Raw genomic sequence first — 18,317 nt, forward strand, 5'->3', positions numbered from 1 at the left:
CAGGTAAGATGTTAAAATCCTGCACCAGTGGGCATGCTAGGAATCTGGGAAACTATTCATAGAAGTCCCTAGAGGGTTTTTAGGGAAAGTATATGAACCTCATCTGAGAAAGATTTGCAAACCAAGTTTCCATTCTTCTGTGGAGGCATCCTTTGGTGGTAAGATTGTACTAGGTTGGCTGCCACATAATTCCTTGCTATATATGGGGGGAATTTCCATTCCTGCCTGTTATTCTATTCTAATAATTAAAACTCTGTTTCTCTCTCTCTCTCTCACACACACACCCACACCCACACCTACACCCCCACACGTTTCTGTGATTCTCTGCTCACTACTTCCCATTAGTGATGAATGAGGAGAGAAGGTGTGCAAGAGAATGAGAAATTTCGATTAGCAATGTCTCTCCTCATTCAACCTGCCCTAGTGGTCTGGTAAATTACAAACTGAATTTTTTCTTTAAAGGGAGACTTAGGGAAATCTTGTCTTCAGATTAATTAAGACATTATATCAAGTTGTCTTAATGCTAATAATTATTTGCTGCAGTGTTTTTACAGCTTTGGAAGAACTCTTTAATTGCCCTGAGTTGAAGGTCATGGCTTAGTCTTAGAGCCTCTGGCAATGATATTGATAATGATATCTGGCCCGCCTCTAAATACCACTGGTGGGATATGTTACATATTAGTGCTGAATGAGGAGAGAAGCTACTAACAACAAATGATCAGTTAAGAAATTTCTCAGTTCCATACCCAGGTCTGCCATAGATTTCATGCTTGGGCAAGGTGGGTGAAATAATATCTTTTATAGGCCCTCACCCACCTTGTCTCTCTAATATCCTGTGGCCGACATGGCTACAACTACACTGCATGCTTAGGCAAGTCATTTTACCTCTCTTTGGGTTTGTGTACGTGGTGCTTTTGTCTGCTCCAGAAGGGGTGTAAATTTTAATCAGCACTAGCATGTCAGGCATTAACTGGCCTATGTGAAGCGGGCTGGTGCACACTGAATGTTCTCTAGTTTATGTTAATGTAGTACTGTTTGAAAGTCACACTGGTGCTGGCTGAAGTACTGTGTAGACAAATCCTTTGTCTCAATTTCCCATCTGTAAAACAGATAATACTTTCATACCTCACAGGAATGTTGTGAGGATAAATCCATGAATAATTATGAAGATAATTATGGTGTTACTAACAATAGTAAAACCTATACAAAAATAATAAAATAGATAAAATCTCTCTAACAGGCCAAAATGAAATACTGATTCCTATCATCCCCCAGCCTTTGGAGATGTTTGTATTTAGATCAGAATCTGGATCTAAATTTTGTGATCTTATTGTTGGGGACAAATTTTCTCTCACATAGCTATGTGCAGTTCCTATTGATTTCAGTAAACAGGGAAGCCAATTGCTGTGGAGGCCAGAATTGGGCCCTTACTAGCGCAATAATTGAGAGTTCATAGCTGATAATTTTTCACAAAAAAGTAAAGCATTATACATTTTCTAGTGTGTATTTCTTTTAGGAATTTCTAATATGTGTTGCAAAAATCTCCTCTGTTACATTTATATCAAAACTTGTCTCTGTGAATATCAATGCATCTCTATACATTTAAAACTATTAACAACCAAAAATGACAACTTTGCATTATATTAATCATTAATCTTTTTTTTCTAGAATTACTTTGGTGATTTGTGGAGGAAAAGCATAATCTTCGCAGCTTTTTGTATACAAGAGAACAAAGTTATTTCTTGAAACTTTCTAGTGACCATAACTTTAACGTGTTAAAGGGACATTGTTACTTGAATTCATTTTTAAATGGATTAATTAAAAAATCATGTTTCTGATAGAGCACCTTCTAAAAGTATATCTTGAAATTAAAATAAAAAACTAATTTAAAACAATGTTTTTTTTATTGCCCTCTTCCTAATTAAATGTCAAGAACTTACATATTAAGTACTATTCTAAATAGGTGTGTTTTCCTCAGCTGGGGCCTTAATTAGAGCTGGCCTGAAAATGGAAATACCTTCCCATGTAAAATTTCAGTTCTGAAAAAATTTACCATTGAACTAGGACAAAAACATCAAGAGAAATTCTGTTTCAGGAGTCCAAAAACAGAATGTTTTCAGCTTTTGGGCTGATTGGTCAGAAACTTCAGTGAAACTGACATCTGAGAGGTGAGGAAGAGAGCCTGGCCACTCAACATTCCTTCCTCTCCCCCGGCTCTGGGAACCCGAAAAGCAGAGAGCCAGAATGTTCAGCCTCCCTGGTCTGGAGCTGGGGGGAGAAGAAATTTTTATTTTTGCAAAAAGGGCATTTTCTGTCAGAATTATTCTGATGAAAAATTCTCGACCAGGGGAAGCCTTAATGTTTTCTAAGGCCTTGTTAGCAAGAAAGACACTAACTCCGTAGAGGAGAAACAGTGACACTGACTAAGACTAAAGTTTGTTTAACTAAAAAAAAGGAATTAAATATTTTCTCATTAGCTGCTTTTAGTTACAGACATCTTAGTTCTTGTATCTATGGTAGGTATAAAATATGCAGACACAAATGTGATTTTCTGGTTGATAATGCCACTTAACTTTTGAGAGAGGGCTTGCTTATATCCATGGGAGAAAATAATAGATGCTCTTATACTTCTAGTAATATATTTTGATCGTTTACATATTGTAAGTAGTAATGTGTCGCTCAAGCTCCTTCCTGGTGCTTACTGCTTAGGTTCTCCTCTCTTCTCATGCGGGTTGGGTCATGGTTTCTTTTGTTGTGAATGCCTGATGCATCCACTCAGGGTGGCTCCTCACTGTGTCCAAGACACAAAGAGTGTTATCCCTTGGGAAAATAAATTATGCTACCAGTGCTGGTAAGGAGTATACAGCCCAGTACATGAAAAACAATAAAGTACATTAATATAAACCCCAGCAAATGCATGACATGCCCAAAAATAACAGTATAACAAAGGAGTGGCTTTACTGGGAATAGAAAAATAGAATCTGGGAAAGGAAAGGGTCAGGGTTAACTAATATATCATTAATAAATCAACCTATTCTCCACTTCCCAATACTCACAACACTTCCTAGCCCCCAGATCCACCAGTCACCATTCCAAGCAGATGGTATGCTGAGGTTGAGTCCTGAGACAAGTGCAGCTCTGTGAATGTTGGCCGGATTAAACAGAAAGGGCCCCCTTACTATGTCTTCCCCCCCGGGGGGGAAGGGCAGGATCCTCTCCTAGCTCCGTGGTCTGGAGTCCTGTGTAGGTCTCGGCTGGCCCTCAGTAGTCATTGTTGGGTCAGAATATTGCCACTCTGGATGCTGGTCTCTGCAGGGCTGGAACTGCTTGACTCATACACTAGATCCCACAGCAGTTTAGGCTCCTTTTGTGAGGCATGGGGGTTAATCAGAGATTCCCTGAGCTGTTCTTTTCTCTCTCAGTTCCCCCCAAACTCAAAGCTCAAACTGAAACTAAAGCTAGTCTCTTTGGGTACGTCTAGACTACAATTAAAAGCCCACGACTAGTCCATGCCAGCTGACTTGGGCTAAGGGGCTCAGGCTAAGGCTGTTTAATTTCAGTGTAGATGTGCAGGCTTGGTCAGGAGCCTGAGATCTGGAACCCTCCCGCTTGGGGAGTCCCAGAACCCAGTCTTCTGCCCAAGCCTGAACATCTACACTGCAATTAAACAGTCCCTTAACTTGAACAATGTGAGCCCAAGTCAGCTGGCACAGGCCAGTCATGGGTGTTGAACTGCAGTGTAGACATATACATTGTCTCTGAATCAGGCTGGCCATCCACTTAGGGGGTGAACAGCCCTTTCTCATCATTGGTCCAGCAAACTGCTTGTTAATATCTCCCAATGTAGAACCTCCACAGTGGCCTCAGCAGGAGCTTTTAGTCCATTCTGCTCGCACCCCTGACTCCAAGCATGCTGGGAAATAGTGTCAGAGAGCTTTGGTATCCATTATTGTTGTAGACCTCAGGGTAGGACCCACTAGAGGCTCAGTCTGGAGTCCAGAGTTCCAGGAGATAGCAAAGTCCAAGTGAGGGTTACATGTATTTTAAAAGTAAAATTTAAAAGCAAGTAACAATCTTCTTTGTCAGAGTATATCTTAAAAACACAAAATTCATGGTAAAATAAGCAGAATTTGTGGTAGTTTCTAACTAACAATGTAATCCATTTTTTAATTCTCTCAGGCACTCAAGGATTATCTGGAACAGAATACTAGACAGATTGATGACATTGTTACCTTGGTGCGAGGAAAGCTGTCTAAGCAGAATCGAGTGACTCTTGGAGCACTTGTTGTGCTGGATGTTCATGCTAGGGATGTTCTTGCATCTCTAGTAAGCAAGAAAGTCAGTGATGAAAGTGATTTTGAATGGTTAAGTCAGCTTAGGTACTACTGGGAGGTAAGTAATGTCACTGAATCCTATTAGAAGAGAATTTCTGTTCATAGCTTTTCAATTTGTGCTTGCTTGCTGACACAGGTAATAGTTACACTAATATGAGAATTTTTGCTTATGACAAAATATATCTATCTAGTCATTCTGCCAATTGCAAGATAAAATAGCCATAAATATATGCTTTTAATTAAAATTACTTTTTTCGTCATTGTTGACTGTCAGTGCACTTGCTGAATCTGCAGGTTTGCAGATAAAGGCTAATTTGGTCTGAGAGTATAGTTTGATTCCCTGACACTGCTGGCTAGGTAGAGAACTTTTTAGTGCTCTTTAATTTTGAATTAAGAGCTTTAGTCTGACTTATCAAGATTTCTGTGTGATGAGAATGCATTACACTTCTTGGCAAAGGTCTAAATATTTGTCTCAGAGACCATGTTTTTAAATATTACATTCATCAGGAGGATATGTTCCAATATAAAGAGCAGCTTGTAGCAGTAATTAGAGAAATCTGTTGGGAACAGTTGTTACCAGAAGACTAGAATCACTATACTGGCCAGAAGATGTGCTAAAGTATTTTTCGAAATTCCAGTTGGTCTTGTATCTAAACATGAACTGTTCTGAGCTGCAATAAGATTTATAAATGCACTGTACTGTTACAAATTAATAGTCAATAATGATCGATATGTTTCATGACTTTGAATTATTTCATAACTAAAGAGATCTCAGATAACTCATTTAGATCAAGTGTTTTAGGTAATGATTAGTCAGCGCATAACAGAAAGGAGGTATACATTACCAAAGTCTGTTGAACCAATCCTTGCAGCAGATGACAGTCAGGTATAATGCTATCAGCTGGCTTATTTGCTTACAACTTGGCACTTCTATACCTGAGCTGTTTACAGTTTCATTCTCATTATTTCCTCTTTTTCACATACAGAGATATCTTTTGTAGTATCTTTCCTAGTTTCCTGTTACTTTCATACACTTCCAGCTGCATAATATTTGTTTTAGCTCAAGCTCCTATTTAGTGCTGTGGTTAGTACCTTGCTAAAAACATTTATTTCTTGCTTAGCAATTCTTGCAAAAATATTCCAAAGATTACTACATCTTTTCTGATAAGTTTAGCAAGCTAGTATTTTTTTCATTGTCTTAGCATGACCTCAGAGCATTATGGGACTCTGGCTGGCAGTATGCTATAAGGTCTTAAAGAAGTCTGACAGGTCAACAGTACTAATGCTGTTTCCACTGTTGGGATGATAAAATCATGTGCATTGCTAACGTTTATTGTTTCATTTTTAATTAGAGAAATTTGTATGTAATAGAACAAAAATCTGGCTGCATCTTATTTTTGTGTAGGTCATTTAATATCTATCAGTTACCCCTACTCACGTGAGTCGTATCTGAGCTATTGTCCTAGAGCAGTTCTCAAACATTTTCATACTGTGCCATGTAATTGCAGATAGATCTTATGGGTTCACCTTCGAAACATGACCCTACTCTGTGGTAATACATTGTTTGGTTTTATGAATAAGTAATATCAAGGTAATATTAAAGGTACATTGTGAAATAGTTTATTTTAGTGCAGTTTTACATCTCCATATTTTGTATCTGTACTATTTATTTTTTCTCTCTAGATGTGAGACTTTACATTTATTGATACTGAATCTCAACCATTGCCAATGGTTCTCACAGATATAATTTCTCCCAGGCATGTTTTATTTTTTTGTGTTTGCTACCCTCCATTTTGGTATTCTCCATAAGTTGGTCACTGCTGAATATATTCCAAAGAAACGTCCAACAGGGACATAGGTGAAACAGGGTGCAGAGAAGGGCTGATTTTGAGTTTAGTTCATTGAAAAACTACCTAACATTCTGAGAACCCTGAACAACTGCAAGAATCCTTATTGCATGAAAATTATGATCAAAATATCTCTGGGGACTACATAGATCTGCTCCTTAGCTAACATTTTGAGAACCACTTGTGCCCCTGTTGACCCATGTTGGCAACAGAGTGGGGTACACAATTACACGTCTGTACCCAGGGACATGATTAGACATGCCCAGGTGGGCATGTTCTCTTCTGATTGCCATCTTCACAATATTTTGCGAAGAGGGACATGTGCAGTCTCTGCTGAAAGCTAAAAACTTGCTGGTTGTCATGGTTATTGTAGGATGTAGGTATGTAAAATATTTTGAGTTAGGTCACATGTAGAATATTATGTTCCAAAGCTGCTGGAAGTGAAACTGGTCACTTGAGCTGGTGTGGCTTTCAGTGCTAATGCAGTCAAGCATGAGAAAAATTGACATCTTTTGACCCAGCCTAGCCAAATGTTGGCAGTCTGGACAAAATGGTGGTTTGGGTCTTTACACATCACAAAAGAGCCCAAGCATACTATGAATAGGAGGACCATTGGGGTGAACTAAAGTTAACAAAATGCCATGGTTATGAAAAAAGACAAAAGGTATGGAACTGTATAATAGGAGAAAAGAAGGCACAAGATGGCATCCATTGTGCAGGCAACAATGCCAGTGTGTGTGTTTCATGAAAAGTGGATCCCAGCTTTCTTGATGGGACAAGCTTTATAGGGACCATTGGGTGAGAAATACCTTATTAGACAGGAAAGAAACTTGTTAATAAGTATAGGCTCTAGACTGTGTTGTATGTTTTCCTTTAATCTGTAACTATATATTCTTCTTCGAGTGCTTGCTCATATCCGTTCCAAGTAGGTGTGCGCGCGCCGCGTGCACGTTCGTCGGAAGAATTTTCCCCAGCAACACCCGGCGGGTCGGCTGGGCGCCCCCTGGAGTGGCGCTGCTACAGCACCGAATATATACCCCTGCCTACCCGTCCACTCCTCAGTTCCTTCTTACTGCCCATGTCGGTCGTTGGAACAGTGGAGTGTGGCTTAGCTGACCTCCACTTCCCTAACTCTTCACCCGTTCTTCTACTTATTGTGTATAAAGTTGTAGTTTTAGAGTTATAGTTGTTATTAATTCGTAATAGTTGTTAGGATAGTTAGTGTATATAGTTAGAAGGCTGGGGTTTACCCCCTCCTCACCCTCCTGGGGCCCGGGCTCATGCCTGGCTCTCCCGGTTTCAAACAGTACTCGGCCTGCCGCCGGCCGATGCCAACGGGAGACCCCCATGATCACTGCCTGAAGTGCCTGGGGGAATCCCGTCTGACGGACAAGTGCCGCATTTGTAAATCCTTCAAGCCGCGGACAAAAAAGGAGAGGGACTCTCGCTTGAAGCAGCTCCTGATGGAGGCGGGCCTCACCCCTCCAGCTCCGGCACCGAGTGCCGCGCAGTCCACACCGGGGAGAAGTGCTTCATCGGCCCTGGAGACTGCTGGCACCGTTGGGACACCCCGGCACCAACCATCTCCGGCGCAGAAACCGGCCCGGCATCGCTCCCTCTCTCCGAGGGCCAAAAAGCCTAAGGCTCCTGCGGCTCCAACCTCGGCACCGCAGTCTGAGCACGCCAAACCGAGCCGTCCGGCACCGACAACTGCTGCGGCACCGGTAATCTCCGCACCGTCGATTCCGGCCAGGCAAGAGCCGTCGAGTCCGGTGCATGACAGCTCCCCGGCACGCGCCTCGGTTGAGCTCGTTGTTCCCACCACGCCGGAGACCTTCTCAACCGCGGGGGAACTCATTGCTCTTACGGAGCCCACCCTGCCTCAACCCCTGGCACTGCCGGTGAGGGTCCTTCCATCAGCGGGGAAGCCTGCCATGGTCAGACCACCATCCATCGAGGCAGCAGGCAGACACCGTTCGCGGTCGAGATCCCGGCACTGCTTCCGCTCTTATCGCCGGTCAACATCCAGGCACTGCTCGCAGTCCCAGTACCGATCCCCCTCTCGGCACCGGTCGTACTCGCGGCACTGGTCCAGATCTTGATCTCCGGATGGGTATTCAGCACGGCGGTCTAGCTCCCGGCACCGTTCCCAGCGAAGTCGATCACACCGCCGCTCCTTTCGGTCCCGGTCGACATCCCGGCACCGTGCTGGTCGCAGGTCCCGGTCCACATCTTGGCACCGGTATGGCTCCCGGTACCGCTGTTCGGCGAGGCATGACGTCTGGTACCCACCTCATGGAATATCTGCTCCGCCCTGGCCATTGAGACAACCATCCGGATCGTCCCGAGCAAATAGTGCTGTTTATGGAGATTTGGACTCCCAGGCCCGTGCCCTCCCAGAGTTCCAGGGCTTGGAGCAAGCACCACAGTGGTCCTTCTGGACGCCTTGGGCATACCACCAAGCCCAAGGCGATCTTATGGTAACGTCGCGGTCCGCCATGTCGGTCCGTCGGGCACCAGAGGCCACTATTAGTCATCCTCCTCAGGCTGATACGGACACTTCAGCCGTGACCCGGGACCCTCAGGATCCCACAGACACCGACCCCGCTCTGGACCAGGAGTCACATCCTGAACCACTGATTCCGGGTCTCTCATCCTCCTCCTCACCAGATGAGGCGGTAGCGGGTACATCAACCTCGGGCCTGCCCCCCATTGACCTACGAGCCCACCAGGACCTTCTCCACCGCGTTGCGTTGAGCATCAACCTTCAGGTGGAGGAAGTCCCGGAGGTGGAGGACCCGGTCGTGGACATACTATCTTCAGATGCCCCGACTTGTGTAGCCCTGCCATTTATCCGCTCCATCCAGGCCAAAGCGGACTCGATTTGGCAGTCCCCAGCGTCTATCCCTCCTACGGCCAGAGGCGTGGAGAGGAAATATATGGTACCATCTAAAGGGTGCAAATATCTTTATACGCATCCTCCTCCATGCTCTCTGGTCGTGCAGTCTGTGAATGAGAGGGAGCGCCATGGCCAGCAAGCCCCCGCCCCAAAATCGCGGGAGGCTAAACGCATGGATCTACTTGGACGCAAAGTATACTCCGCAAGGGGCCTACAGTTGAGTGTAGCTAACCAGCAGGCCCTTCTCAGCAGGTACAGTTTTAATACCTGGTAGTCCATGGACAAGTTCACCGAGCTGGTCCCGCTGGACTCCCGTCCAGAGTTCCAGAACCTTCTCGAGGAAGGGAAGAAGATATCCCGGACTTCCCTGCAGGCCTCTCTCAACGCTGCAGATTCGGCGGCCAGGACCATGGCCTCGGGAGTTGCAATGCGGAGAATATCATGGTTGCAGGTTTCCGGCCTACCCCTGAACTGCAACACATGATTCAGGACCTTCTGTTCGAAGGCCAGGGCCTTTTCTCCGAGAAAACAGACCCTAGACTCCAGAGCCTCAAGGATAACCGTGTCATCATGCGTTCCCTTGGGATGCACACTCTGCAGACCCAACGCAGGTCCTTCTGAGCCCAACCTCAACGTCCCTACCCCCACCATGGCCTCGACAGGACTTTACTAGGAGGCGTGGTCGTGTGAACTGCAGACGGCAGTCCGGTTCTCAGGGGAGCCAGAATAATGGTTCTGCCAAGCCACCAGCGGGACCAAAGCAGAACTTTTGAAGGTGCAACCGAGAGCAGAGCACCAGTCCTTTCCTGGAGCCCTGTCCAGTTCTCCTACCGTCTTTCCTCCTTCCTCCCGGCGTGGACCTGACTAACCTCAGATTGTTGGGTCCTATGCACGGTGGAGTTTGGTTACCATCTCCAGTTTATTTCGCCCCCCCCCTCCACCCTCCCCGTCCCTCTTCAGGGACCCCTCTCACGAGCATCTCCTCTGGCAGGAGATCCATACGCTTCTCGAAATCGGAGCCATAGAGGAGGTACCGCAGGAGTTCAGGGGCAGGGGGTTTTATTCCCGTTACTTCTTAATCCTCAAGTCGAAAGGAGGTCTTCGACCCATCCTAGACCTCCGCGGGCTCAACGTCTTCCTAAAGAAGTTGAAGTTCCGGATGGTATCCTTGGGGACTATTATCCCATCCCTGGATCCAGGAGACTGGTTCACTGCTCTCGACATGAAGGACCCATACTTTCATATCTCTATTTACCCCCCGCACAGACGGTACCTACGTTTTATGGTGCGAAATCGTGACTTCCAATTCACGGTCCTTCCCTTTGGTCTTTCCACTGCCCCATGTGTCTTCACTTAGTGTATGGCGGTGGTGGCCGCCTTCCTCCATCATCGGCGCATATGTGTCTTCCCTTACCTCGACGACTGGCTTATTCGCGGGACCTCCGAGACCCAGGTCGCCGCCCATGTAGCCGTCATCATGGAACTGTTCGAGCGATTGGGCCTGATGGTCAATATGGGCAAGTCCACTCTCGTGCCCACTCAAAGAATAGAATTCATTGGGGCTGTCCTGGACTCCACGCTCACAACAGCCTACCTCCTGCTGAGCCGGTTTCAGGCAATAGTCACCTCCATAGAGAGCCTGCAGACCTTCCCGACAACCTCAGTCCGGGCCTGCCTCAGCCTTCTCGGCCATATGGCTGCCTGCACTTTCGTCACCAAGCACGCCAAACTTCACCTTCGCCCCCTTCAAATCTGGCTGGCCTCCGTTTACTGCCCGCGCAGGGACACCATAGACGTCGTCGTCACGGTTCCTCAGAGCGTCTTACGCTCCCTCCGTTGGTGGCTAATCCCCTCCTTGGTCTGTGCAGGCATGCCGTTCCACCCCAGACAACCGTCTACGTCCCTAACGACGGACGCGTCATCTCTGGGCTGGGGGGCTCACATGGGCGGTCGTCGCACGCAAGGCCTCTGGCCCGCCCAGGAGTTGTCATTGCACATAAACATCCGGGAGCTAAGGGAAGTCCGCCTCGCCTGTCAGACCTTTCTTCACCACCTGTAGGGCCGTTGTGTTCTAGTGCTCACGGACAACACCACCGCGATGCACTACATAAACAGACAGGGAAGAACCCGCTCTCTCCCCCTTTGTCAGGAGGCGATCCGACTGTGGGAATTCTGTACAGCCCACTCTATAGACCTGGTGGCATCCTTCCTCCTAGGGGTCCAGAACACGTTAGCGGACCACCTCAGCAGGTCATTTCTCACCCACGAGTGGTCACTTCGACCGGACGTAGCTCATTCCCTCTTCCAGCAGTGGGGGTTTCCCCACATAGACCTCTTCGCCTCCCGCAGCAACCGGAAGTGTCACAGGTTCTGCTCCTTTCAGGGTCTCACCCCGGGCTCAATATCGGACGCCTTCCTCATGTCTTGGTTGACCCACCTGCTGTATACCTTCCCACCCTTTCCGTTGGTGCACAAGGTCCTCGTAAAGCTTCGCAGGGACAGGGCTCGAGTGATTCTGATCGCCCCCGCGTGGCCCCACCAGCATTGGTACACCACGTTGCTGGACCACTCGATAGCCAACCCAGTTCCCCTGCCTCTCCATCAGGATCTAATAACCCAGGACCACGGCAGGCTTCTCCATCTCGACTTGCAATCCCTCCACCTCACGGCCTGGCTCCTGCATGGTTGAGTCACTCGGAGCTACGCTGCTCCACCCCAGTGCAACGGGTACTCCTGGGTAGCATAAAACCCTCCACTAGGGCTACGTACTTAGCCAAGTGGAAGCGGTTCTCTTGCTGGTGTCAAGCACAGCAGGTGGCACCTGCGCAGGTTCCTATTCACATAATATTGGAATACCTCTGGCATCTCAAGCAGCAGGGTCTCGCATTTTCATCTTTGCGTGTACACCTAGCCGCCACCTCGACCTTTCATCCCGGAGAAGGTGCTTATTCTGTTTTCTACCACCCTATGGTCTCGAGGTTCTTCAAGGGGCTGGAGCGTCTTCTTCCGCAGGTGCGACACCCCGCCCCTTCCTGGGACCTCAATTTGGTTCTGTCAAGACTTATGGCCCCTCCGTTCGAACCCTTGGCAACCTGCTCTCTCCTGTATTTATCGTGGAAAGCGGCGTTCCTTGTAGCCATTACATCAGCTAGGAGAGTTTCGGAGCTTCGGGCTCTCATGGTGGACCCGCCTTACACGATATTCCACGAGGACAAGATGCAGTTACACCCACATCCGGCATTTCTTCCCAAGGTGATTTCATCCTTTCACCTCAACCAGGACATATTCCTCCCGATCTTCTTTCCAAAACCGCATGCATCGCGTAGGGAGCAGCAGTTGCACTCGCGGGACATCTGTAGGGCACTCGCATTCTACATTGACCGCACCAGATCTTTCTGTAAGACCCCCCAACTCTTTGTTGCCGTGGCGGACAGGATGAAAGGTCAGCCCGTCTCTTCCCAGAGAATTTCTTCCTGGGTCACGGCATGCATTCGGGCTTGCTATGATCTAGCTCATGCCTCTCCAGCCCGCGTTACTGCACATTCCACCAGGGCTCAGGCCTCGTCGACTGCCTTTTTAGCTCGAGTGTCTATCCAGGAGATATGCCGAGCAGCTGCATGGTCTTCGGTACACACCTTTACTTCCCATTACGCCTTGGTACAGCAATCCAGAGACGATGCAGCCCTTGGCTTGGCAGTGTTGCATTTGGCAGTGTCCAACTCCGACCCCACCGCCTAGGTAAGGCTTGGGATTCACCTACTTGGAATGGATATGAGCAAGCACTCGAAGAAGAAAAGACGGTTACTCACCTTTGTAACTGTTGTTCTTCGAGATGTGTTGCTCATATCCATTCCACACCCGCCCTCCTTCCCCACTGTCGGAGTAGCCGGCAAGAAGGAACTGAGGAACGGCCCGGTCGACAGGGGTATATATCCGGTGCCGTAGCAGTGCCATGCCAGGGGGCGCCCAGCCGACCCACTGGGTGTTGCTAGGGGAAAATTCTTCCTACAAACGTGCATGTGGCGCACGCGCACCTACTTGGAATGGATATGAACAACACATCTCGAAGAACAACAGTTACAAAGGTGAAGAACCGTCTTTTTCCAATCCTTATATTTGCTTCTGTTTGAATCTTTATTTTAAGCTTTGTCAGATAAACTTCTGTTTGGTTCCTCTATACACATGACTGAGTGCTATGTGCTAAGGAGAGTGCTCAACTAATGAGACTGGTGAACTGGGGGGCACAAATCCATAGAGGCAGCAAATCTCTGTGCATTGTGTCCAGAAGTTGTGGCCTGGGCATTCAAGTGCAACAAAATGGAATGTACAGACAGGTTGGAGTGGCCTGTGCCTCAGGGCCAGAGCAGAGCTCTGGTGGCTAACTATCTCCATAGATTTAGCCACAGGTTGTCTCTGTTCTGACCTAAGGACTTACTTAGGGAGCCTAAGGGCTGGGGTGTGGAAATTACTAACCCGCAGCGGGAAAGAGCAGGGCTTGCAAAACCTGAAGTGGCAGTGCTTGTATTGCCAGTGGTTGGTAGTTTTGGACATGTTTTCTCTGGTGGGTACAGTCAAGGCTTCCTCATGCTGTAAACAGGAGGTGGTGATTCATCCTCTATTCCTAGTTAACCCTGAATGTGTCAAACTACTGTCTGTCTTTAAATTTATTAGTGTTATTGTAGTACCTAAATGCCCCAGTCAGTATCAGGCCTCCATGATGCCATGTGCTCTGTAAAGAAATAAGAGAAAATCACTGCCCCAAAGAGATTTTTGCTTAGAGGCTCAAGAGATGAAAGCCTATTCATTTCATTTATATACCATAAATGATCTGCTCAGTAGTTGTTTCTAGTAGCAGCATGCCAAGCTGCATGTTTAAAGAATAATCCTGATTAGTTTTATTTATTTTAGTTTCCTGCATTATATAAAATATATATTTTGTTCCCATAGGAAGGACATCTACAAACAAAGATGATCAATGCTGGTTTGAAATATGGGTATGAGTATCTTGGCAATACCCCAAGGTTGGTTATTACTCCACTTACAGACAGATGTTACAGGTAAAACCACAAATTAGTGAATGTGTTAGAGACATGAATTTATGTTACTGAAATAATTTAATTGAGTCCTCAGAACAGATGTCTGCCAACATGAAATGGATGATTCTATTTTGTTACTTGTTTCTATTGTTCTTTTAGGCCTGGTGATATGGTATGCTTTTTGTTTATTGATTAGATTAGGGTATGTGATATAATTGACATTTTGAGAAAACTTAATTATCTATAGATTCCTGTTTTAAAGAACAGATGTGCTTACAAAAGTAACTATAAAAATGGCAGTTTCTCATTCAACATGTTTCCTTTATGGCTTGAGGTCATTTCTGCTTGGACATAGGTGCTCTGATACCACTGTGATGAGGGCCTATAAGTACTTAGACAGGATTTTACTGAACAAAAAATGTTTTTACTACTTCAAGTATTTCAGAGCTAATACCTGCTAAGGTAGAGCGTGTTAGATGCTATTCTGCCTCATAAATCAAAAACAAAATTACCGGTATGTGCTAAATTTTGACTGAGGCTCTTATTATAGGTGATGCAGCTGTGTTTTCAGACCCCAGTTTAGGTTAAAATGCCACCAGTTTGAAATTATATTTTAAATTGTAAACTGAACAAATCTGAGATTAAATCAATATTGTTATCCATTGGTGTCATTTATTACATCACTTTTCTGTCTGTAACCCCATTTTTGAGATTTTAGAAAATGACTCGAAAGAAGCAGTATTTTGGACTCTGGGTAAATTACTTCTTGTATGACTGTAACGTTGGTGACTCCAACTGCTGGTACTGTAGTAAAGAAAATTTGGGGAGGAAATCTAGTAGAATTTGTTGGATATGGATATATAGACTTTGAACAGCAGTTTTTAAAGTTTCCTGTAAATACTGGAATAGCAGGAAAAATGACATGCGTTACCAATGATAGTATGGAAAATGGCACACTTTTATCAACTTTCTGTTTTTTTTAATTTCAGAACCCTGTTTGGAGCACTTCACCTTCATCTAGGAGGTGCCCCTGAAGGTCCTGCTGGAACTGGAAAAACTGAAACTACGAAAGACTTAGCAAAGGCTGTAGCGAAGCAATGTGTGGTTTTCAATTGTTCTGATGGATTGGATTACCTTGCGTTAGGAAAATTCTTTAAGGTTTGGATTAATCTTGAGGGACATATTTTCATTTACACTAAGGCCTCTTTATTTCACTCTGGCTTGTGAAATAGCATAGAATATAAAAAGTTGGTCATACTGGGCTAGACCATGGCCTATCTAACCCAGTATCTTATCTTCTGACAGTGGCCAGTGCCAGAGGTTTTCCGAGTGATCAGCCCTTGTCATCCAGTCCCAGATTCTGGCAATGAGAGGTTTAGGGGCACCTGGAGAATGGGGTTGCATCCCTTTTATAGTGTAATGCTTCTGGAAAATGTTCTTATATGAATTGTGAGTTTGGTTAGTTATTAACATGCCCAAAGCTTGTGTGTAGTAATTTTTGTATATTAAATGTAAATACATATTTTTCATTATTCACTTATCACTGTTACAATGAAAATAAATAATGAATATAAATGAATAGTTTGTCTGTTGTTCCCTTCCAGGGTTTGTTGTCTTGTGGAGCCTGGGCTTGCTTTGATGAATTTAACAGAATTGATTTGGAAGTACTTTCTGTTGTTGCTCAACAAATTCTTACTATCCAAAGAGGTAATTTATTGCTTTAGTCACGTCTTCTATGCTAAATATGAATAACATAAAGAGTAAGAAAAAGTAGTATTTGACGAGTAACTACAATTACATTAATTTTCATTTGTCCATAGGTATCAATTCAGGGTCTGACTTACTAGTATTTGAAGGAACTGAACTGAAACTGAACCCCACATGTGCTGTCTTTATAACCATGAATCCAGGTTATGCTGGGCGTTCAGAGCTTCCAGATAATCTTAAGGTACTGTAGAAAGTAATTAGAATAACTATTACACTTTTAGTTTTAGTAATTTTGAAGTTAATAGAGAAGAAATAATGCTCTCATCAAATACATACATTACTGAGAATATTTAATCAAATCAACCTCTACTGCTCTCAACTCAATAGTCAAACCAATTATTATTATCTCCTCCCATGAAGAGGAACAAAAAAGAAAAATTAGCCTGAAGACAGTGCAATAATTAGAAAAATCGTCAATGTCAAGAGGTAGTTTTAAGGGAAGGATCTAATACATACAGTTGGCAGAAAATGAGGGATCCATTTTCATAAATATTTTTGTGTTTTTGAGAAAAGTAATATTGTCTCGAAGCACAACAAAACATAAAAATCATTAAATTTCAGTGGAAAAGGATTTCAAAAATATTCTGCTTCAGGAGAGCCAAAATGGAATTTTTCCACTTCCCAGATGCTCTCTACGAAGGTATTAATTTCACTTGTGAAATTAATCCCCAGCTCTGGGGACCTGGAGAGGGGTGCTGCCCATCCCCCAGAACAAGTGGGGAGGGAGGGAGGTAGAGCTCCTAGCATTGTGTCTCTCCATGACTGGGAGCAAGATGGGAGATAAAGAGGCAGACTTCCCTGGTGCTGAGCCTCTCCATGGCCAGAACAAGGAGCAGATGGGAAGGCGGAGTGCCCGGCACTGGGCCTCTTCATCCCTAGGAGCGGGTGGCTAGAGTGGGAGGTGGAGAGACCTGCCTGTATTTTGATAAAGGTTTTGTTGAATCTCTTATATATATGTAGTGAAACATTTTTTGTATTGAATTGGCGTTTTCTAGTGCAATGATGTTTTGTCGAAATTTTACAACTTGCTGTGTTAACAGCCCTTTTAAATAAGAAACAGAATATTTAAAGGAAATTGCTGATATTTTCCTCAGCCCAGAATGCTGAAAGTTCAGAAAGTAAGAGGAACACTTCACATCTTATAAGTTGTGAACAATATTTGTAAATAATGAGTTTTTAATTGATTATTGCTGGTGATTGTTACTTGTTGAAAGATGACTTGTTTTGCTGAACAGGAATCCAGAGTGTTTGATGTGAGAAATTGCAAACCAGTTTCTATCTTCCTTTAATATTAAGTTAAGAATCAGAATTAATTGTACTGTTTACTATTTTTCAAATAACTTGATTTCTAAACATAAAGAAACATATTCTTACTTTGAATATGGATGCACAACTGCCATTGAAGTCTGTGGGACCCGGTTGTGAAACCCCCATTGAAGTCAAGGGGAGTTTTGCTATTGACATCACTGGGGGTCAGTATTTCAGCCCAAGTATTCTTCTCTCAAGCAAGAAGATATGAACGTTAAAGAAAGAGAAAAACCTTATTGTGCATTTTTCTGATGGTTTCACAAATAATGTCATAGAATCATAGAATATTAGGGTTGGAAGAGACCTCAGGAGGTCATCTAGTCCAATCCCCTGCTCAAAGCAGGACCAACACCAACTGAATGACCCCCGCCAGGGCTTTGTCAAGCCTGACCTTAAAAACCTCTAAGGAAGGAGATTCCACCACCTCCCTAGGAAATCCATTCCAGTGCTTCACCACCCTCCTAGTGAAATAGTGTTTCCTAATATCCAACCTCGACCTCCCGCACTGCAACTTGAGACCATTTCTTCTTGTTCTATCATCTACCACTACTGAGAACAGCCTAGTCCATCCTTTTTGGAACCCCCCTTCAGGTAGTTGAAGTCTGTTATCAAATCCCCCCTCACTGTTCTCTTCCACAAACAGTGGAACAGTCCCCTAATAATTTCCATTGCTCTCCTCTGGACTCTCTCCAATTTGTCCACATCCCCTCTGCATTGGGGGGACCAAAACTGGATGCAATACTCTAGGTGCAACCTTGCCAGAGCCGAATAGAGGGGAATAATCACTTTCCCCGATCTGCTGGCAGTGCTCCTACTAATATAGCCCAATATGCCGTTGGTCTTGGCAGCAAGGGCACACTGCTGAGTTAAATCCAGCTTCTTGTCCGCTGTAATCCCCATGTCCTTTTCTGCAGAACTGCTGCTTAGTCAATCAGTCCCCAGCCTGTAGCAGTGCATGGGATTCTTCCTTCCTAAGTGCATGACTCTGCACTTGTCCTTGTTGAATCTCATCAGATTTCTTTTGGCCCAATCCTCCAATTTGTCTAGGTCACTCTGGATCCTATCCCTACCCTCCAGTGTATCTACCTCTCCCCCCAGCTTAGTGTCATCTGCAAACTTGCTGAGG

The 18,317-nt window shown here is 45.0% G+C and overlaps 1 protein-coding gene across 1 annotated transcript in view; it reads left to right on the plus strand.

The window, feature by feature from the left end:
* DNAH7 (dynein axonemal heavy chain 7) overlaps positions 1-18,317 on the plus strand; it is a 264,651-nt gene that overhangs the window by 97,470 nt on the left and 148,864 nt on the right. Inside the window, exons 22-26 of the mRNA XM_032803624.2 lie at positions 4,180-4,392; positions 14,028-14,137; positions 15,106-15,274; positions 15,721-15,823; positions 15,937-16,064. Coding sequence (XP_032659515.1) covers positions 4,180-4,392; positions 14,028-14,137; positions 15,106-15,274; positions 15,721-15,823; positions 15,937-16,064 — 723 coding nt within the window. The remainder of the gene's footprint in view (positions 1-4,179; positions 4,393-14,027; positions 14,138-15,105; positions 15,275-15,720; positions 15,824-15,936; positions 16,065-18,317) is intronic.

This window comes from Chelonoidis abingdonii, chromosome 10, assembly GCF_003597395.2.
Source record: "Chelonoidis abingdonii isolate Lonesome George chromosome 10, CheloAbing_2.0, whole genome shotgun sequence".
In the NCBI taxonomy this organism is placed as follows: Eukaryota; Metazoa; Chordata; order Testudines; family Testudinidae; genus Chelonoidis; species Chelonoidis abingdonii.